Below are 19,040 nucleotides of genomic sequence, written 5' to 3'. Positions count from 1 at the left end.
AGTAGTGAGGGGCTTCTCGTTGTGACCGGAAGGGAGGGGAAGCTAGAGAGTAAACAGGGAAAGCGCGGGGGGACCCAGTCCTCCAGTACCTCCCTTAGAGAATGGAAAGAGCCGGCCACTTTGAGTTACGAGGCCGTAACTCCATCTCAGGATTCTGGCAGCAGTGTAAGCCACTTGAGTTCTTCCTTGTTAGCTTATGAACATTTCACCCGCCCACCTCCACCCCACCTCCTGCCTTGGAAAGATTAATAGCTCTGTAAATTACAGTTGTATTAAAATATATGCATTTTATCTCAAGATGAGGCTTTCATGTGGGTATGAAAGTGCCCTCTGCTTAACATCTCCCTTGGTGGCATGTCCTGCTCTGTGCACTAATGCAGTTTCAGTTTTGCAAAATAAAAATGGACTTCTGACATAAGCTCTGCAAAAGAGCCAGTCTGGGTTGGGAAATAACAGATGAAAAAGCATGAAGGTGAGAAAAAGATGAATGTGGGAGGAAACCCATGAGAGACGTGAAGCTAGAGTAGGGAATTTGAGGGTGTGTGTGTGTGAGAGAGAGAGAGATCTTGAATGCAGAAGGTATTCAGACTTTGAAGGCAAAATACCTTTGAAGATTCATGCTTTTGAAGGTATATTTGAAGAAATACTACTTTGACGATTTCTGTGTAGGGAGGTGATATGATAAAAATGATACCCAGGCTGGATTTGTTGCTCAGGATGGCCCTAGGGATGGCAGGCTTGTTGGAACCGGCCCCTAAGGGGAGCAAGGAGCTTTATGTTGAGGCTGCCTTTGGGTGAATAACGTTGTTTTGATTACTTAGATTGTGTTTGGGGTGGTCTGATAGGTACCTTTCTGCTTCTCTTTGCTGAGAGCAGAGGAACCTGCTTTATCTTTCTGCCTCCTATTCTCTGTGAAGTTGTGCTTTTGTCCAGATTTCTTAGTTTTTCATACAAATGTATTACATCCGTATTGTGTTCCAGGGACAGAGCCAAGGCCAGCAAAATCCACATCTCTTGATTTCCTGTTCTGTATCTGCTAGGCTTTCGATGTCACAGTGTTGCCCTTAAGGTGGTCATTCTTTAGTAACTTATTGAAACCGTATTGTCTGAATTCCTTAAATCAGAGTTCAGATCCTCTCCCTGCACGGAGGGTCTGCACTGGTTTTGTCCCTCATGGCTTGGCTGCTAAATAATAATACTGCAGACAGCTCTGGGAGCAAGAGGAGGGAAGAAGAAGGGAAGAAAAAGAAGGCCAAAGGAAGGAGACAAAGAAGAAAAGAGGGATGGAGGACAGAGTGGGGAGAAGCAGTAAAAAGCGGCTCGAGGTAGGATGGCGGTGAAGGGCACCGATTGCTCCCCGTACCTCCCGCTGACCTGGAAGGCGAGGAAGGCGTCCTGGGAAGTGAGAGCAGCCTCTCCCTTCCGCCACGTGGGGGCAGACTAGACTTACAGGAAAGAGCTACGAGGTGGGAGGGCTGCAGGGCAAACGCCATCCTCCTGGAGCAGAGGATTCAGTGTTGACCAGATCATTCACTCTCTGCGGCCCTTCATGTCCCTCAATAGCTAGAGCCCTGTCTCTGGGCACAGTGCCTGGGTGGATTAAAGAAAAAGAAAGTCGGCTTTGTTCAAACTCAGATTTTCACGTGATGTTAAACAGATACCACTTAAAACAAAATGCTTTGACATCTCACCTTATTATTTAAAATGTAGAATCACCCAAGGTTTTATGCAGAGCTCCCTTTTCTGTTGGTCTTTCTTTAGACTGAAGGATTATTGCCTAAGCATTATAGGTGCATTACTGTGCTAGGCATTTCAAAAGGTTGGAAAATGCTGCTTATTTCTTCCAGCTCCTTTGCAGTTTTTTGCTTTTCTTACATTTTTAGTGCAAGGAAATAGAGCACATGGAAATGTCAGTTTCAAAAAAATTTTCATAAATTCTGAGCCTTTGTGTTAAAGGAATATTTTTATTTGGAGAATGGTTGGAAGCAACCAAATTACTGCAGCTGGTTCCGTGGTGCTTAAAAAGCAATTGTCGCTTGCGTCTGATTGCTTCTGAACATACTACGACTAGCATAGTGATAACAAAAGGAAGTCTGAACTGAGATATTAAAGGACTACTTCCTCCCCCTCCTCAAGTTGTTAAGTATTATTATCCCAGATAACTGCCTTCTGATGTTCACGCTCGTTTCCTTCTGGTAGAATTTGCCCTTTTTGAACCACATAGATTGAGTTAACTCCAATGAGAATGTACGTTTTCCAAAATAGACTTCCTAAGTAGCCAATTAAAAACAGAAGCGCTTAAAAATAAAAATCTTCTCTTTGAAATGGTGATTGAGCCTTTGGGATAAAAAATCCCATTTGCGAGTTTAAAAGGAATAATAAGAACTTTCCACTATCAACTGGTTGAGTAAAGACTGAGGAAAATGCCACTTTGCTCTTCCAAAAAAATTAGAAAATAAAGGGATATCAAATTGATCGAATCATTGTGGAAGTTTGGCTCCATTAATCTCATGCTTTTCAGTATGACCCAGTTAGCAGTAAAACTCAATTTATGCGAGTATGCAAGGTAGCAGTTTTATTCAAATTGTCTCTTAGATTTGGTGACACAAGAAGAAATGAAGCAAAACTACTGTTTGTGTAGCAGGGTTTTGGGTCCCACCACCTCCTCATCCCTACGTATAATGATAAACGCATTACCTCCATTTAAGATTTACGTAACTTTTTATGAAACACTATCACACTGATTTAATTGACTGCCCCTTTAACATTATAATTCATTACAGAGACTGGGAAATGATTATTTCCAGGTGTGGTTTCCATTTTCTCCCTCTATTTTGTAAGTTGTACGTCAATGTTATGAAGCTAAATGTTATGAAGAAAAAAAAGAAAGCCCTGCTAAAATGAGTTCTTGTTCTTAAAAAACTGAACTGATGATAAAGAATGATTTACTATCAGTTTTTGTCTTTGCAGTGGTGGAAAGCTGGGAGAGGACCAGCCATCCTCTCCAGTTTGGCCACCGCATTCTTGGCTTAATAGTGTGTTAAAATGAAATCTCTGACATGGTCTTTGTCAGGGCTGTTAATTTGTACCTGGCAGAAACATGATTCAAACTTTTCTGGAATACAGACTGAGGAGAAGTTCCAGTCAGGAAGAACTATTGGGACATGTAGAATTTCCTCTGGAAGCCGATGAGATCTCTTATCTGAAAATCAAAGGCTTTGCCTCAGTCTTTGAGATGCCCTCTCTCAGTTAATGGGTGTTAGGGGAGACGTTCTCTTAGGTAGAGAAGGGTTGACAGAACTTGTGAGGTCTGTTTTTTTGCAGCTAAGTGTGAGTGCTAAGGCTTTGGCTTACTTGGCTCCGTCCCCTTATAGCCTCGTTTGTTGTTCCTACCTAATTTTATTGCCCATTCTTACTAACCTTCAAGTCCTAAAGCCCTTTGAGAAAAAATGTAAACCAAAAGTGATTATTTGGAGAACGCAAAGGCTGTATCCATGTACGAGATCAAACATTTCCTCCTCTCCCTTGCTCTTTACCTCTGAACAACTACCCTTCTTTCCGCTTGTTTTCCTTTGCCCTTGTTCTCTTGACAGGGAACGTCTTCACACTCACTGTTCAGGGCCATCATGGGACCCGCAGGGTCCGGGATGAAGCAGAGCTCCATCTCTGCTTTAGGTTTAGGGGGAGCTAAACCCAAGGGAGGTGAGGCCTATGCTGCCCTCTTAGGTGACGAGGAGTTCCGGTCTGGTGGTCTTCCCTGGGTGTCCAGAGCATGGCTTCCAGCATCTTGTGGCGAGGGGTCTTCACGTGGTTGGTCCAGTGCTGTTCCAGGACCAGCCCCAACCCCCCTTCGCCTCAGCCAGAAGGTTGAGTGTGGGTGTGAAAAGATACGAACCAAGAGGAGCAGAAAAGATAACAGCAGATAACTGGAAACATAGACTTATCTTCTGTTGTGGAAAAGAAAAAAGCTCAATGTAAAAATGTGGTGGCCACATAGAGAATTGTGCGGAATCCCCAGTAGACGTGGTGTCGGGCCCACGCTGCAAACCCAGCCCCAAGCATCTTCCACGTGCTTTCTGTGCTTGGGATGATGCACACTGGCCTCTAAGAGGGAGGACTCCTTCAGCTGCAGACGCAGACACCTGATTCAGACTTCCTTTAAAGGGAACTCTGGCGTGTCTCTTGCTTTAGGGATCAGGTGATATTGTTGCCCGTCTCTGCTTTTCACTCTTGTACGTGTTCATTCTTCAGCCAGGTGAGCAGCATGGCTCACAGATGCCCAAGACTTACCATCAACCATGTTGGGGACCCCCGCACACCAGGAGGGAAAGTGAAGTTCGGTCAGAGTCACGTGCCCACCCCAGAGCCAGGGATGGATGAGGTTAGCTCTGCCCGAACCACAGGGAATGGGCTTTCTGCAGGAAAGGGTAGCTTCCATTACAGAAAGCATATGGGAAGTGATTCTGGGCACCCAGCACCAAAAACTGTCTACCACGTGGTCTCTATATTACACATCAAGGATGCCACTGCTCTAGGGATCAGTACTGTCCTACCACCGCCTTAGAGTGTGGGTTTGTTTCTTAAGGAACTTGTGATGCTGCTTTCTCTTCTTTGTTTCCTTGGGTGTCGTTTAAACCTGTACCTTTGGCCTCTACCTCTGACCTCACGTGGGGCTTCTATCACAGAACACAATGCTCATCAATATTTCTTAACACTCGTGGAGTAAATGGCGGCTCGAAATCCCCTTTGGCTTTATCACTGTAGGATCTAACTTCCGTCTTCTAGAGTGGACATAGTTCTGGGTCCTGTTTCCAGTGGTGACCCCTTGCTTGTTTGAAGCACTGTTCTTCATGTCTGGTCAGATTGGCCCAGTCCCTCTCGGCCCCACCTGGCCTGCTCTGTCTCACTAGCTGGGCCGGACCAGGTCCCGACAGGGAGAAGACTCGTTACACTGTAAAGGACCTGGCAGCTTTGCCCACGGACTGATGCCTGGCCAACATACTCATGATTAGCCTTCAGACAGGACCTGGAGAACAGGACGGGCATGAGCTGCTCGACGACGGCATCGTGCGGTTTTCCCTTTCGTGAGTGGGGGAAGTAGTAGGAAGGGAAATATTCCGCTCAGGGCATATGCTACACCAGCAGTCATGTTTTCCTGAAAATTGATGTACCGTTATCACTTCCGAAAGGATCTGACGTAAAACACCTAACAGCCAGGGGTAAGGACTCTCTTGCCTGTCTTTCAGCACCACCATGGCTAGAAAATGCCTTTCCCCACTGACTGGTGTGTGTGGTGCCACGCTGTGATCTCACCACACTTCATTCGCTCATGCCCTCCTTCATCCACTCACAGACATTTGAGTATCAGCCCTTGGAAAGGATTTGTGGTGCCAAAGTGAGTAAGACCCTGTCCCTGCCCCGAAGGTGCTGTCAGCTTAGTCAAAGTCCTGATGAATACACTCAGAATTTGAATGTGATGGAACAGATGCTCTTAGCTGCATCTAGAACATCAAACAGGGGCTCCAAGGAGATAAAATTATGGGGTGTGCTGAGGTGCAGCCCTTGTGTTGATTCTTTTAGAATGAATGAGCAACGATTCATCAGGTAGAAGCGTGGAGGAAGTGTATTCCAGGAAAAGGAATGTTCCAGGAAGTATATTCCAGGAAGAATCGTGTTGGATTATATAGGGCTTCAACTAGCACGGCAGCTTTGAGGAAGAATAAAAAATTCAGTAGACCATAGGATACAGGGCAGGGAGGAGAGGGAGGCAACAGGATGTAGGGGTGGTAGGCAGAGGCTGAATCATGGAAGGTTTTACAGTTACATAAGCAATTGACATTTTATCCAGGGGTAGGGGGAAAAGTTAAAAGATTTTAATTAGTGTATCACGACTGGATTTACACTTTAGGAAGATGGCTGTGGCAGCAGTGGTAGTATTACCTAGAGAGAGGGATAGTGAGCTTGGAAGACCAGGGAAGTATGGCAGCAGTTCGGACCTGCGATGGTGAGAGCTTGAACTAGGGCAGTAAAGGTGGGCTTGGAGGGAAGGGGGCAGATTTAAATTATAACACATTAAAAGGAATCAGAAAGTGGCAGAGACGTAGGATAAGTGCCTAGTTTTAGTGTTGGGTGATGGAGTATATGCTTAAGCCACCGGAACGGTCTGTGGAATATAGACTTATTAATAGTTTTGCAGTTGAAACTCACTTTTGACTCACTTTTAGATCTATCCATTTGGAATTGAAAGAGGGACATCCAGGTACAGATGTGCAAGAGGTGGTTGATAGATGGACCTGGAACCTGAGAGAGGAGTCCGGGCTAAAGATAAAGACTCGAGAGTTGTTTGTCATAGAAAGAGTGGCTAACCTGTGTATGTAAAGGCATTTAGGGAGGACATGGAGAGTGGCAAGAGAAGAGGGCCTAGGACAAAGCCCTGGGGAACTCCACATCTCAGTGAGAAGCAGGAGGAACTGTCCGAGGACAGAGAGGGCAAGCATAAATGGGGAGCATGGACAGTCACGGAAGTCTGCGTAGAGCACATTTTTTTTTTTCCCAAGAAAGGAAGGGTGAGCCGTGCCATGGAGAAGAAAGGTGAGATGAAGACCAAGACATCATCATTGGACTTGCCAATGAAAATGTCTCCAGTGATGCAGACTGCAAATTATCAGCAGGACGGAGGGGTAGCATCTTGATTGCCGAAGGATGAAAAGTGAATGGAGGGTAGGAAAGTGGGGATGCTGAATACAGATTATTTATATTACTTGTTTAAGTCACAGTTCTTACTCCCAGAATGTACGCTCAGGGGAAGGAGAGGCACTGCTGGTCTTGGTCAACATCATTACCTTGTTCTGAGCACAGACCCCGTCAGTTGGAAGCATTTAATGAATATTTGGTGAATGATAAGAGAGAGACAGCAGTGCATAAGGGGCATAAAGTACATGGGAGGCTTTTTATTTTCTTTACTAAATTTGAGGAAAAATGTAGGAGAGCTTAAAAATACACACGAAGCTATGTTTCGAGAAAGTATAAAGAGATAGACTTCTGTGACTATTATAATATAAATTTGGCACTTCCTCTAGCTCTTGCTAGAAATCATCCCCCACCCCGCCAAAATGTGCACAAGAACCCCCCTCTCCTCAAACTCCCAAACAGCAGTTGTGATGAAACTAGGGAACTGTAATTCCCCCCAAGCAATGGTGATAGAAAAGAAGAGAACTGATGAGAGGGTAGGGATTTCAGGTCTCAAAGAGCCAGCAAAGGAAAAGTGGGAATTCCTTGAGGTGTAAAACCTCAAACCCTCATTGCATCAGTGTGCACATCCAAAGGGCAGAGGTATTCCTGGACTCCGTTTGCTTTTAAGAAGCAGAGGAAGCAGAATGAAATAAAATGTCACACAGGAAGGCTATATGTGGGGAAATAGACTGCCTGTGTCCATGGTATCACGGGAGAAGAGAAAGTTGCTTTTGTGAGTCATAGCAGCCTCTCATTACCACTCACAAAACCATGGGTAATGAGAAAATTCCAGCAGGTGAGAACATGGCACTCACCCCTTCCCAACATACTTGCAAATAGTTGGTTCAGAAAAACTCGTCTCTTTCAACAATGAGAAATCAGTATGTGAGAGTCCATATGAAAATGGACCATAGGGGAAAGGAAAAAGGAACAGGAAAAAATGTTAGACAGTATTCATGAGAAAAATGTTGCCTTGGAGCAGATGAATATTGCAACCAAATATATTTTGTACATTACAGAGAATCACTGTAGTAATTGCTTTTATGGAACAAGAGCCTCAAATCATCAGAGAAACAAGGCAAAATTGGAAGGAAAATAGTAAGAATAGATACCACTAAAATATAGTAAAGGACATAGAGAATTAGAAAAACAAGGAGTTCCCGTTGAGGCTCAGTGGTTAATGAATCTGACTAGTATCCATGAGGACGGGGGTTTGATCCCTGGCCTTGCTCAGTGGGTTAAGGATCTGGCATTGCTGTGAGCTGTGGTGTAGGTCGCAGACGTGGCTCAGATCTCAGGTTGCTGTGGCTTTGGTGTAGGCAGGCCGCTGCAGTCTGATTCGACTCCTAGCCTGGGAACCTCCCACATGCCATCAGTGTGGCCCTAAAAGACAAAAAGCCCCCCCCCCCAAATAAAAAAAAAGAAATGGAAAATGTCAAAAGGAATGAGGGAAAATGACAGACGGAAAAACTAGGCAAAAATCCAACGTACAAAAATATTTAGAAGATGGTCAGCCTTCCTCACGGTAGGAGAGATGCAAATCAAAGGTACATTAAGATGAGGACTTCTGCTTCTAGCAGTGTCACTAAACACATGTAGATCCTATTCAGGGACAGCGTGCATACTGCTTAGTGGTTTAAAGAGAAGGAAGAGCTTTTTCCGTGAGACTGGTGGGAAGGAAATCGGATTGGTTCAGATGAAAGAACCTCAACTTCCCGCCTTCACAAATGTGATTTCTCTATGTAGAAGGAGTTAAACGCATGTGCTAAGAGGAAGGAGGGTGGGGTGGAACGGAAGGAAGACGCGTCAGAAGAGGACTGGAGAAGCGGAAGAACATCCGTGTGGAATGGAAGAGGGTGTCATCTGGAAGCTGCAAGAGAAATGGGGGCAGCACATCTCTGAGTTGCCCGAGTGAACCGTGTGATCTCCTACAGCAGGGTTCAGGCCTGTTTGGGGAGCAAGGAAGACAAGACCTGAGGGTTTGAGAGTAGATCTGGTAGAGAAAGAAGGCAAGAGTACTGGCAAAGGATGGTTGAAGTGAAAATGGAAGGGTCTCCTTTGACCCTGGGTAATTTACTGGGTTTTAAGATTTCAGAAGCTGAGAATTCCAAATCAGGGGCCTGTAGGAAAGGGGAGACTCCAGATGCCTAAGCTTCTTCCTTTACCTGAAATGACATGCTGATCTCCTTGGTCAGATCCAGGACATTGATCTGACCACATATACTCATGAAGTCACCTGGAGAGATGATGTCCATTCGTGGACATGACCTGCACTCTTCTCCCTTTCACCCAAGTGTCCAGCTGACCAGGGTTTTTTCTGAGGACCACTGTCCATCTTTTCTTCCTCTATTTTCCTTGTTCATCTTGTTCCTTGTACAGATTAAAAAGGAAAGCACTGTGGGCTCACACCCATGTCTTTTTCTTCCTTGTGGCCACCTGGGTTTTGGAGCGATCCGAGATGCAGCGAGGACCTCACATACTGCTTTAGTCTGAGACCAGATCATGGGGAAAGGGTGCTTCCTGTGATCCAGCCCAACCCACTGCGTTTATTTCCCCAGGTTAGGGAGTACTTTGGGGAAGGGTAGCTAAGACCAGAGACTCTTAGCAAATATCTTCTTTTCATCATAGACAACTCTCTTTAACACAGCAGCAAGAGGAAAGAGTTTAGGGTGTGACCAGGCATGAGAATCTGCAGTGAAGAGGGGCTGAAGGCCATTAAAGTAGGAGAAAAGATAAGTTCCATGTCTTATTTTGGGCTTTTTGAAATGTCAGAAGTACTTCTGATTCAAGCTTATAGTAAAATGTTTTAGCAGGGAGTTGACAGTTTTAATTAAAACAGCCATCTCAAAACCCAGAAATGTTGTGGTTTTTATAGTTTTGAAAAGGAAAGAAGCTTAGGACTAGGTAAGAAAATAATAATAATTAATTAATAAGTTCACTAATACCTTAAAGAAGTACTAAAAGCAATTTCTGAGCTATCACTATTTTTTTATTTATAATGATGTTTATTTTTTTCCATTATAGCTGGTTTACGGTGTTTTGTCAATTCTCTACGTACAGCAAGGTGACCTGGTTACACATACATGTATACATTCTTTTTCTCACATTATCATGCTCATAGTTGAATCTTGATACAGATGTTCACATAAATATAGAGGTTTGCAGTTCAGATGGGTAAAGGTAATTTCACATGTCATTAGGGAAGTTGTCATCAGGGAAGTCCAATGACTCTTTGTCATTGGACTGTTTACATCTCCCTCTCTTTACAGGGAGATGTAGCAGAGAAATCTTCCATGTGTGGTAGAACAGCGTGTTTGTTAAATTTAATCTTAATCTTTTAAAATCTTTGATGGGATTCCTATGTCATAAATACAGCTTCCTTATTTATATCACAGTGTCTGAGAAAGAAAAATATTTAATTTTATATCCAAATGACATTCTCCTTTCTGAAAAAGGGTCTGAAAGATGGGGTTATCTTATATCTTATACCCCCTAGACCCCCTAGACTGGGATTGACAGGATGCCAGTTTAGTGGATGGGTCTTAAAGGCTCCATGTTGGCAAGTGGGATGGAATGCTTGGATATAGAGTGGGAATAAAGGTAGGTAAAAGAGGTCAGAAAATTTCTACATGTACCTGTCAATTAACATAGAGTCAGTAGATGTTTTTGTATCCATTCAGCCAGTCTTAGTCTTTCGGTTAGAACATTTAGTCCATTTACATTTAAGATTATTATTGATATGTATCTTACTGAATAGATGCTTATTAAAATGATCACTTTCATATCTTTTTTTTTTTTTTTTTTGTCTTTTTGCCATTTCTTGGGCTGCACCCACGGCATATGGAGGTTCCCAGGCTAGGGATCTAATCGGAGCTGTAGCTGCCAGCCTACATCAGAGCCACAGCAGCGCGGGATCCGAGCCGCGTCTGCGACCTACACCACAGCTCACGGCAACGCTGGATCCTTAACGCACTGAGCAAGGCCAGGGATCCAACCTACAACCTCAGGGTTCCTAGTTGGATTCATTAACCACTGTGCCATGATGGGAACTCCGATTACTTTCATATCTTTTTAAAAAATTTAAATAATAGAGCCAACTTTAGTGAAGGCACCAGGAGTTGAATTGTAGAAGTAGTTTTGAACAGGTTTTTTTTCATTGATTGGATGATTTGTGAAGGTAGAAGCAGAGAAAGGCACTGTTACTTAGGAGTGGCTTAGCCATTCTCATTAGACCAATTCTGAGAGCCAGCCAGCTTTGGAAGCCAGCCTCAGTGGCTTTGCCCTGGGTTGGTCTGTCTGTCTACCAGTGTCTCTATCAATTATTTATCTATCTATCCATCTACCTATTTAATTATCTATTATTTTTGTGCTAGCTGTATTGAGATATAATTCTCATACTCTGCAGTGCACCCATTTAAATTGTCTCTGATTTTGAGTATATCACTGACTTGTGCAGCTGTTACCACAATCAATTCTAAAATATTTTCACTCCAGAAAGAAGCTTGTACCTTCAGCAGTCACCTCTAGTTTCCCCCAGTCACCTCTTCCAGCCTTAGGGAACCACTAATAATACTTTGTCTCTTAGGGTTAGCGTATTCCTGGATATTTTATATAAAAATGGTAGCATACAATATGTGGCCTTTTGTGACTTGGTTTCTTTGGCTTAACATAATGTTTTGAAGATTTGTCCACGTTGTAGCTTGTGTCTGTATCCATTCCTTTTTTATAATATTCTGCTGCATGAGTGTATATTTAGTTTATTCATTTATCGCTCGGTAGACATTTGAGTTGCTTGTACTTTGGGGTATAATGAATAATGCTGTTATAAACAGTGTACACATTTTTGTGTGGACTTATGATTACATCTCTCTTGGCTTATTTGTAGAAGTGGAACGGCTGGATCATATGGTGATTCCATGTTTAACCTTTTGAGGAACTACCAGCCAATTTCCCAATTAGCTGCACCATTTTACATTCCAACTACCAATGTGTGAATGCTCCAGTTTCTGCACATCCTTGCCAAAATATTATTTTCCATTCTAGTGGGTGTGACGTGGTATCTCTCTGTGTTTTTAATTTGCATTTCCATGATGACTAATGATATTCAACATTTTTCATATACTATTTGTATACCTTCTTTGGAGAAGTGTCTAGTCAGATCCTGTGCTCGTTTAAAAATTGGTTTATTTAATAACAACAACAACAACAAAAAAGACAAAAGACAAAAAAAAATATTTTAAAAAAAATTGGTTTATTTGTCTATTTATTATTTAGTTATAAGTGTTCTATGTACATCTTAGAGACAACTTTGTAATTGGATATATAATTTGTAAGTATTTTATCCCTCTGGGTTTATATTAGTTAACAGTTTTAGCCACTGCAGAAAGCCTCTGAAAAGAGTGAAAGAAAATTGCTAGGATACTATTTGCATTTATGACCACTTTGCAGTTCTGTTCAGGGGCTTTTCATATATGACTTTAGGTTTAGGGAGAATATAAAATATACTTGCTGTATAGAAAGGCAGTCATGAATTTCATTCTGTTTCCCATTTGGTGGTAATACAAGAAAGGGACAAAATTTGTACCATATATATGCTCCTAATATTGTCCATTAGTCTTAGTATATTTCCCCAAGTTTAGGAGCTGATGTAGAATCATTTTAATGGAATAGTTAGTTAGACTTTGTGCTTTAGATTTGAAAGTCATTTGAAAGAATTCTAGTGCAGAATGTAAGCCCTTTCCCAAGTTCACCCTTAATTTACTTCCCTTTAAAGGAATTAAAAGTCTTGTTTAGTCTATTTTTTCAATCTATTCTTTTAGAGAAAAATTATTTATTTCCAATTATTTAAAATCAAGTTCCCCCAAACAGGTCTTTATATGTTGGTCTTTTTAACAGCATCAGAACGTAAGTTTTAGCAGTGCCAATTGAAATGACTTCCCATGATTCACCTCTAATCATATGCGACCTAGCATAAATAAATTTTAATATTTTATTTAAATGTCCATGGAGATTTACAGACTAAATCTCCTGCCTAATGCATGTATTGTTCAGCTGCTTTTGAGGCTAACTCTGTGGTACCAGGAACCATGGAATGTGGAAATTCAACCCTAAAGTTGGCATACTGCAACTCCTCTTATGAGTTACAGTAATACCCCAGTGCGTGCATGTTAATATATGTAAGCTTTTTTTCCTACTTTTCTGCATTTTCCAAATGTTCTAGCATTAACATGTATTATTTTATAATTCAATAAAGAATTATTTTAGGGAGTTCCCGTCATGGCGCAGTGGTTAACGAATCCGACTAGGAACCATGAGGTTGCGGGTTCGGTCCCTGCCCTTGCTCAGTGGGCTAAGATCCGGCGTTGCCGTGAGCTGTGGTGTAGGTTGCAGACGTGGCTCGGATCCCGCGTTGCTGTGGCTCTGGCGTAGGCCGGTGGCTATAGCTCCGATTAGAGCCCTAGCCTGGGAACCTCCATATGCCGCGGGAGCGGCCCAAGAAATAGCAACAACAACAACAACAACAAAATTATTTTAAAATTTGACCTTTTATTATTATACAAGTAGGACTTATAGAAAACATAGAAACTACATATAAGCAAAAAAGAGCAAAATAAATATCGTTCATAATTCTGTCACATAGAGATGGCCATTATTAGCTAGGTGTTTTTTTTTTCCAGAAAAATTAAGATAATAAGGTAATACTGTTTTTTTACCTTTTTCTGCTAACAGTATATTGTGACTGTCTTTCTATATAGCAAACACATGACATATATACAGAAAATAACCTTCAAATCCATGTCCACATTTGACAGGTTAACTTTATGAAATAATCAAGGAAAGTATTATTTACTCTGTTTATGAGTGAAGAGAACTTAATTAACTTGTTAAAATGCTCAAACTAAAATAATAGAAATGGGACTAATATTTTCGATTTGACTCAAAATCCAGTGTTCTTTTCACTCCTGTGCTGATAATAGGCTGGTGACACTATAGACACTGAATCATCAAGGCAGGAAATGATAACAGATCTTAATGAAGGACATCCTTGAGTCTGAGTAAACAAAAAATATTGGATTGAATTATTAACTGCTGGTGAAAGGAGTTTCATGGCTTTTTGTGCCTCATTAGCTGCTCATTAATTGCTACCATGTAAATACCTTAGTTAAGCAAATACCTTCTGAATAAAGGAGAAAATAATGTATAAACAAAGGAAAGGACAGATGTAACTCTGCACATTAGATAATTAAGTGATTATCCAAAAGTACTCACCAGGTTGGAGAGGTGAGCTGAATCTATGGAGATGATACGTGCCATAGAGGAAGGCAGCGTTCTCCACTTGGAGCCTCCAAATCTGCTGCGTATCCACCACCGGGGATATCAGCTCTCTCCGTGCTAAGCGCAGTTATGGCCATGCCTGGATGCTTGTGTGGTAGGCTGGTAGCTGCTGTATCTGTGCAGGAACTGGCAGTAGGACCCATTCTGCAGTGTCTGAGCGTGCTCCTCACTGCTGCCTGTGCCAAGAGTGAGGTTGGCTAAATTCTGTTCTTGCATCCTGTTCTTCTTCGCAGTCAGAAAGGCGCTTACATCCGTGCCATATTGTTTAAGATACGGCTCAGTGGCAGGTATGACAGAGGATATGCCAGTGTGGTTGGTAAAGCCACGGGAGAAGGCCAGTGGGAGTCTTTCTTTCGTAGGAGAATATCACCTGAAACAGAGGCCAGCAAATCATGACCTGTTGGTCAAACATGGTCTGCTCTGTGTTTTTGTAAGAGAAATATTTTACTGGCCATTCTTTGACCTACTGTTTATAGGTGCACTTGTGCCAGAATTGAGTAATTGCACAGAGACTATATGGCTAGTCGAGTTGAAGATATTTACTATTCGGCCCTTTATGGAAAATGTTTGCCCATCCATGTTCTAGAACAAGGATATGGGGTAGGGAGAAGAGTCCAGCTCCAGTCTCAACTCCAAGCATTCCAATTTCTTTCTTTCTTTTTTCTTAGGGCTGCACCCTCCACATATGGAGGTTCCAGGCTAGGGGTCAAACTGGAGCTGTAGCCTCTGGCCTACACCACAGCCACAGCAACGCCAGATCTGAGCTGCATCTGCAGCCTACACCACAGCTCATGGCAATGCTGGATCCTTAACCCCGCGAGCGAGGCCAGGGTTCGAACTTGTATCCTCTTGGTTACTAGTCAGATTTGTTTCCGCTGAGCCATGGCGGGAACTCAATAGGCATTACAATTTAAAAAGAGGTAAGGGTCGACCCCAAAACTTCTGGGAAACGAGCCAGCCCCTCCATCAGCCCCTGGGGCCCCTTGGCCTCTGGACACTGTCTTCCAGCCAGAGCCCCGCCCTTCTCCAGGGACTGTCTGTAGAGTCCTGCAGCCCCCCAGTTTCCAGACCCCCTTCCCAGCTCCTAGGCAGGGACAGAATAAATGTTTGTATGGATTAAAAAAAAAAAAAAACAAGATTTTTCATTAAAAAGGCCCTCTCTTGAGGTTATACGTTTTAGTGTACTTGAAAAAGTGGAAGTGACCGCTTCAACATTTTTGCATGGTTTTGTTTTATTTTTTCTCTCTTCCTTTCCTCATTTTACCTCCCATTTTTCGTCTAGAAATAGTTGTATGAGCTGTACTTGAAGGGTGGTCAGCACAGCCGACTGACGGTGTTAATCCTTTCTCAGCCACTTCCTTCCCTCCTGTCTGCAGCCTTGCCAAACTGCGGTCTTCTCCAGGCACGCAAGGATCCTGGTTAACATCTTTGCCTTAATGATGGGGGGTTCCCAAGATGAGCAGAGCAGTCCCAGACGAGAACTGAGTTTGGGGTCATTTTCTTAACTAAAAATGCTGATCAGATTAAACCGGTTGTTTCAGTGGCTTTTGCTTTGCTTGTTGATGTGGCAGTGGCGCCTCCTGCTGGATAATGGCCCCTGATGTGTTCATGGGGGTCCCAGGGGAGGGGTGGCTCAAACGTGCCTTCCCAGACAAGTGGCGGCCTCAGAGTTTCCTCTTTCCTTCTACTCTGATGCCCTCCCTCCTTCAGGGATTCTGCTGGGTCCCCCAAGCATCCCACTGTGCCAGCCAGTTCAGCTGGTTTCTTTGGTTACAACCCTGAGCGTCACTGTTGATGAAGGGAAGTCTGTGAGATGTCAGAGCTGCATAAAGTTCGTGGCACAGTGGGGGGCACTGACTCCTCCTTGTGCCCTCTCTATTGGAGTGGCCCCAAAGCCACGTGTGCCCAGTACTCCTCAGTGATTTTGGTAAAGCTGTTTATATTAGTTTGCTCATGTCACAGGTCCCACAACCTAGGTGGCTTAAACAGCAGAAACTTACTGTCTCAGCATTCTAGAGGCTAGCAGTCTGCAATCAAGCTGCCGGCAGACCGTTTGTTCCAGGGCCTATGAAGGACAGTCTGTCCTGTGCCTCTCTCCTCGCCTCTGGTAGTGCGCTGGCAGTCTCGGGTGTTCCTTGTGTTACAGCAGTGTCCTCCTCATGCCTGTGTTCATGTTCACGTGGCGTCCTCCGTGTGTGTGTGTTTGTGTCTGTGTTTCCCTTTTTCATAAGAACACTAGTCATACTGGATGAGGGCGCACCCCAATCATCTTAACTAATTATATCTTCTGATTACTTGTTTCCAAGTTCCGAGATACTGAGGGTTAAGTTTGAACGTCTAACTTTTAGGAGGACACAGTTCAAACCATAACACTCATCCTTCAAGGTTTCTTGAGTTCTCTCCCAGTAAGAATTGAAAGAGAGCCTTTGGTCATAGGATTGGACCAAAGGAAGAGAAATAGGCAATGCAAATGAATTGCTGTGCAAGTGGGAAAGCACTAATTACCAAGGAGTAATGCTGCTGTGTTTGCCTGTAGGCTCCCATCAAAATCTGCGTGGAGAAACACTAAAGAAAACTCCTCAAACCCCTCTCCTCGCCTCACAGTTCCGAAGACAGAGACGGCCGTTGCGTTTTCCCCTCCGAAGGAAGTTGTTGGTGTTATAGGGAAGCGGGTAACGAAGTAAAAGACACTCACCTTCCTTCCACTCAGAGAATTTCTTACCACCTTACCCCAAAGAAAATAAACTGCAGCAGCCCTGGAATCCACCCTTTTTGAAATTCTCAGTATTTGATTTCAAGTCTGGTCTCAACCTCCTTGCAGAGTGGGAGCAAAGGGTCGCAATTTTCGGAAGGAGATTCAGAGAGCCTCTGTGGGGATGAGATCTGTTGCAGCACTTTTGATGTTGTAGTTGGCATTGTTCGCTGACGAGCCCATGGGACCCAGAGGCCTGAGAGCCTAGCTAGCATTAGAGAGCGTTTCCTGTGTTTTACTCCTTTTTCCCCCATAATTCTTCACAGTGCAGTGCTTTAGAGTCAGTTGGTCTTCTCTGAATGCTATTGGCCGGCTTACTTTGCTTTGCTCTGTGTTGGTATTAGTCCGGGTGTTGTTCCTTATGTTCCAGTGATTTATTTACTTGCCCATCTATTCTGCTGACCTAGAGAACCTTCTGAGGCTGAGGCATGGGTAGCACTCACATTCATATCTAGAACACTGGTTCTCGGACTTTAGCAGGCATCAGAGTCACCTGGAGGGCTTGCTAAATCACAGATTGCTGGCTCGCACCCAGGGTTTCTCGTTCAGGAGGTGTAGGTTAAGGCTGAAAATGTGCATTTCTCACAAGCTCTCAGGAATTGCTCATGCTGCTGGCCTGAGGATCACGTTTTGCGATCCAGAGCAGTTGCTGGCAGGCGGTAAGTGCACAATAAATGTTTTTGGATGCACGAATTCATGAATGAAGGTGAGGAAGAGTATCTTTTATATGACACTGGGAGACTATGGGCAGAGAAGGGGGATTGTTTATCTGCCCCTTCTGCTTCCCTAGAGGGATGAGAATAAAATGAGATTATTTACTGAAAGCACTTTTTAAAAAATTTTATGTTTTTAATTTTTATTTTATGGCTGCACCTACGGCATATGGACGTTCCCAGGCCAGGGACTGAATCTGAGCCACAGCTGCGACCTAAGCCACAGCTGGGGCTTTCTGAAGGCCATCCATTGTCTCTCCTAAAAGCTTCTACTAAGCCCGCAATTCTTCCACCAGAAACGAGGGCAGCAGAGGCTACTCTCTGACTCCTCCCCAAATGCCAGTTAGTATCTTCTCCCAACGGTTTCAGCAGAATTTGGGGGAGAAAGGGGGAGGAGAGAGAGAAAGCTTAAGTCCCAACTTTGTTTAGCATTTGTCTAATTTCACAGGCCCCCCTTCCCACATGCCATCAAGTTTTCTTTCCTCTGACACACGAAAGTAAACTCTTTATCCTTCCTCCCAACTCTGTCAAAAAGCAGGCATAATCTCTTAGTGGTTCTGCTTGATTTTTCTTTATTTTAGAATATTCTCTTGTAGCACATTCTTATCCTGAAGTTGCGAATGGTCTTGTTTTTTTTTGAAAGTATTATAAAGAGATTGGATCCTTTAACCGACTGCACTGGGGCAGGGATCAAACCTGCATCTCTGCAGTGTCCCATCCTGCTGCAGTCAGATTCTTAACCCACTGTACCACAGTGGGAACTCTTGCTGAAAGCACTTTGAAAGCTGCTGCCCCTTTGCTGGGCCTGTCAATGCCTACTCCTTCGTCCTGAGGCTTTGTGGGGAGCAGGTTCAGGGCTTCCTTAATGAGGGAGCAGAGGAGACAAACCTTGAGTTTCTCGATGTTTTGGGGCAAAGATAGTCAAAACTCTGTACTTTCTATTCCAGAGAGAGCTGCAAACCTGGTCTGCTGTTGTCTTTCACTGACACAAATCTTAAGTTTAGTCTAGTCCTTTTAAGAGGAGGATTGACCTCTCATGTATTTTTCAAGTCTGGCAAAATCAATCATAAATTTAAAAAACCACAAGCCAAGGAAAAGAAATTAGTATTTGGTTGAAAAAAATTTAACCTATTAAATTAAGTGCAAATTAAATTAAAAATTACATTCATGCAATCATGTGTTTTATAAAGGTTTCCATGAAAGCTTCTGATTAATTTCATGGAAAAATAGAAATATGGTCTGTTTAAAACAAGTTTGTTAAGTATATATTGATTAATGTAACTACAGTGCTGCTGTCTTAACAGGTCATCTGCAACACATGGTTCTTTAAGAACAGAATGTTTTCTTGAGTCTGTGTTGAACCACCAGATCTCTCATACCTATTTTTCAAATCACTTGAAAATTGGGGTGGTTGAAAATGGATTAGCTGCAAAGAAAGGAATATGGAGTCAGTGGAAAATCTAATTGAATTGCAGAGACAGAAGCCATAGAAGTCATTGGTTAGTTCT

The 19,040-nt window shown here is 43.2% G+C and overlaps 1 protein-coding gene across 1 annotated transcript in view; it reads left to right on the top strand.

The window, feature by feature from the left end:
- LOC110257556 (uncharacterized) overlaps positions 1-16,828 on the top strand; it is an 83,603-nt gene extending 66,775 nt beyond the window's left edge. The window contains exon 5 of the mRNA XM_085005581.1: positions 16,604-16,828. Coding sequence (XP_084861707.1) covers positions 16,604-16,751 — 148 coding nt within the window. The 3' untranslated portion in view covers positions 16,752-16,828. The remainder of the gene's footprint in view (positions 1-16,603) is intronic.
- The last annotated feature ends 2,212 nt before the right edge of the window (positions 16,829-19,040 follow it).

This window comes from Sus scrofa, chromosome 18 (genome assembly GCF_054392235.1).
Source record: "Sus scrofa isolate SSC_HxYL_T2T_F1_AM1 chromosome 18, Sscrofa_HxYL_maternal_Yorkshire_Landrace_v2.0, whole genome shotgun sequence".
NCBI lineage: Eukaryota > Metazoa > Chordata > Mammalia > Artiodactyla > Suidae > Sus > Sus scrofa.
The sequence above is the reverse complement of the archived record's forward strand: the minus strand, read 5'-3'. Positions and strand labels throughout refer to the sequence as shown.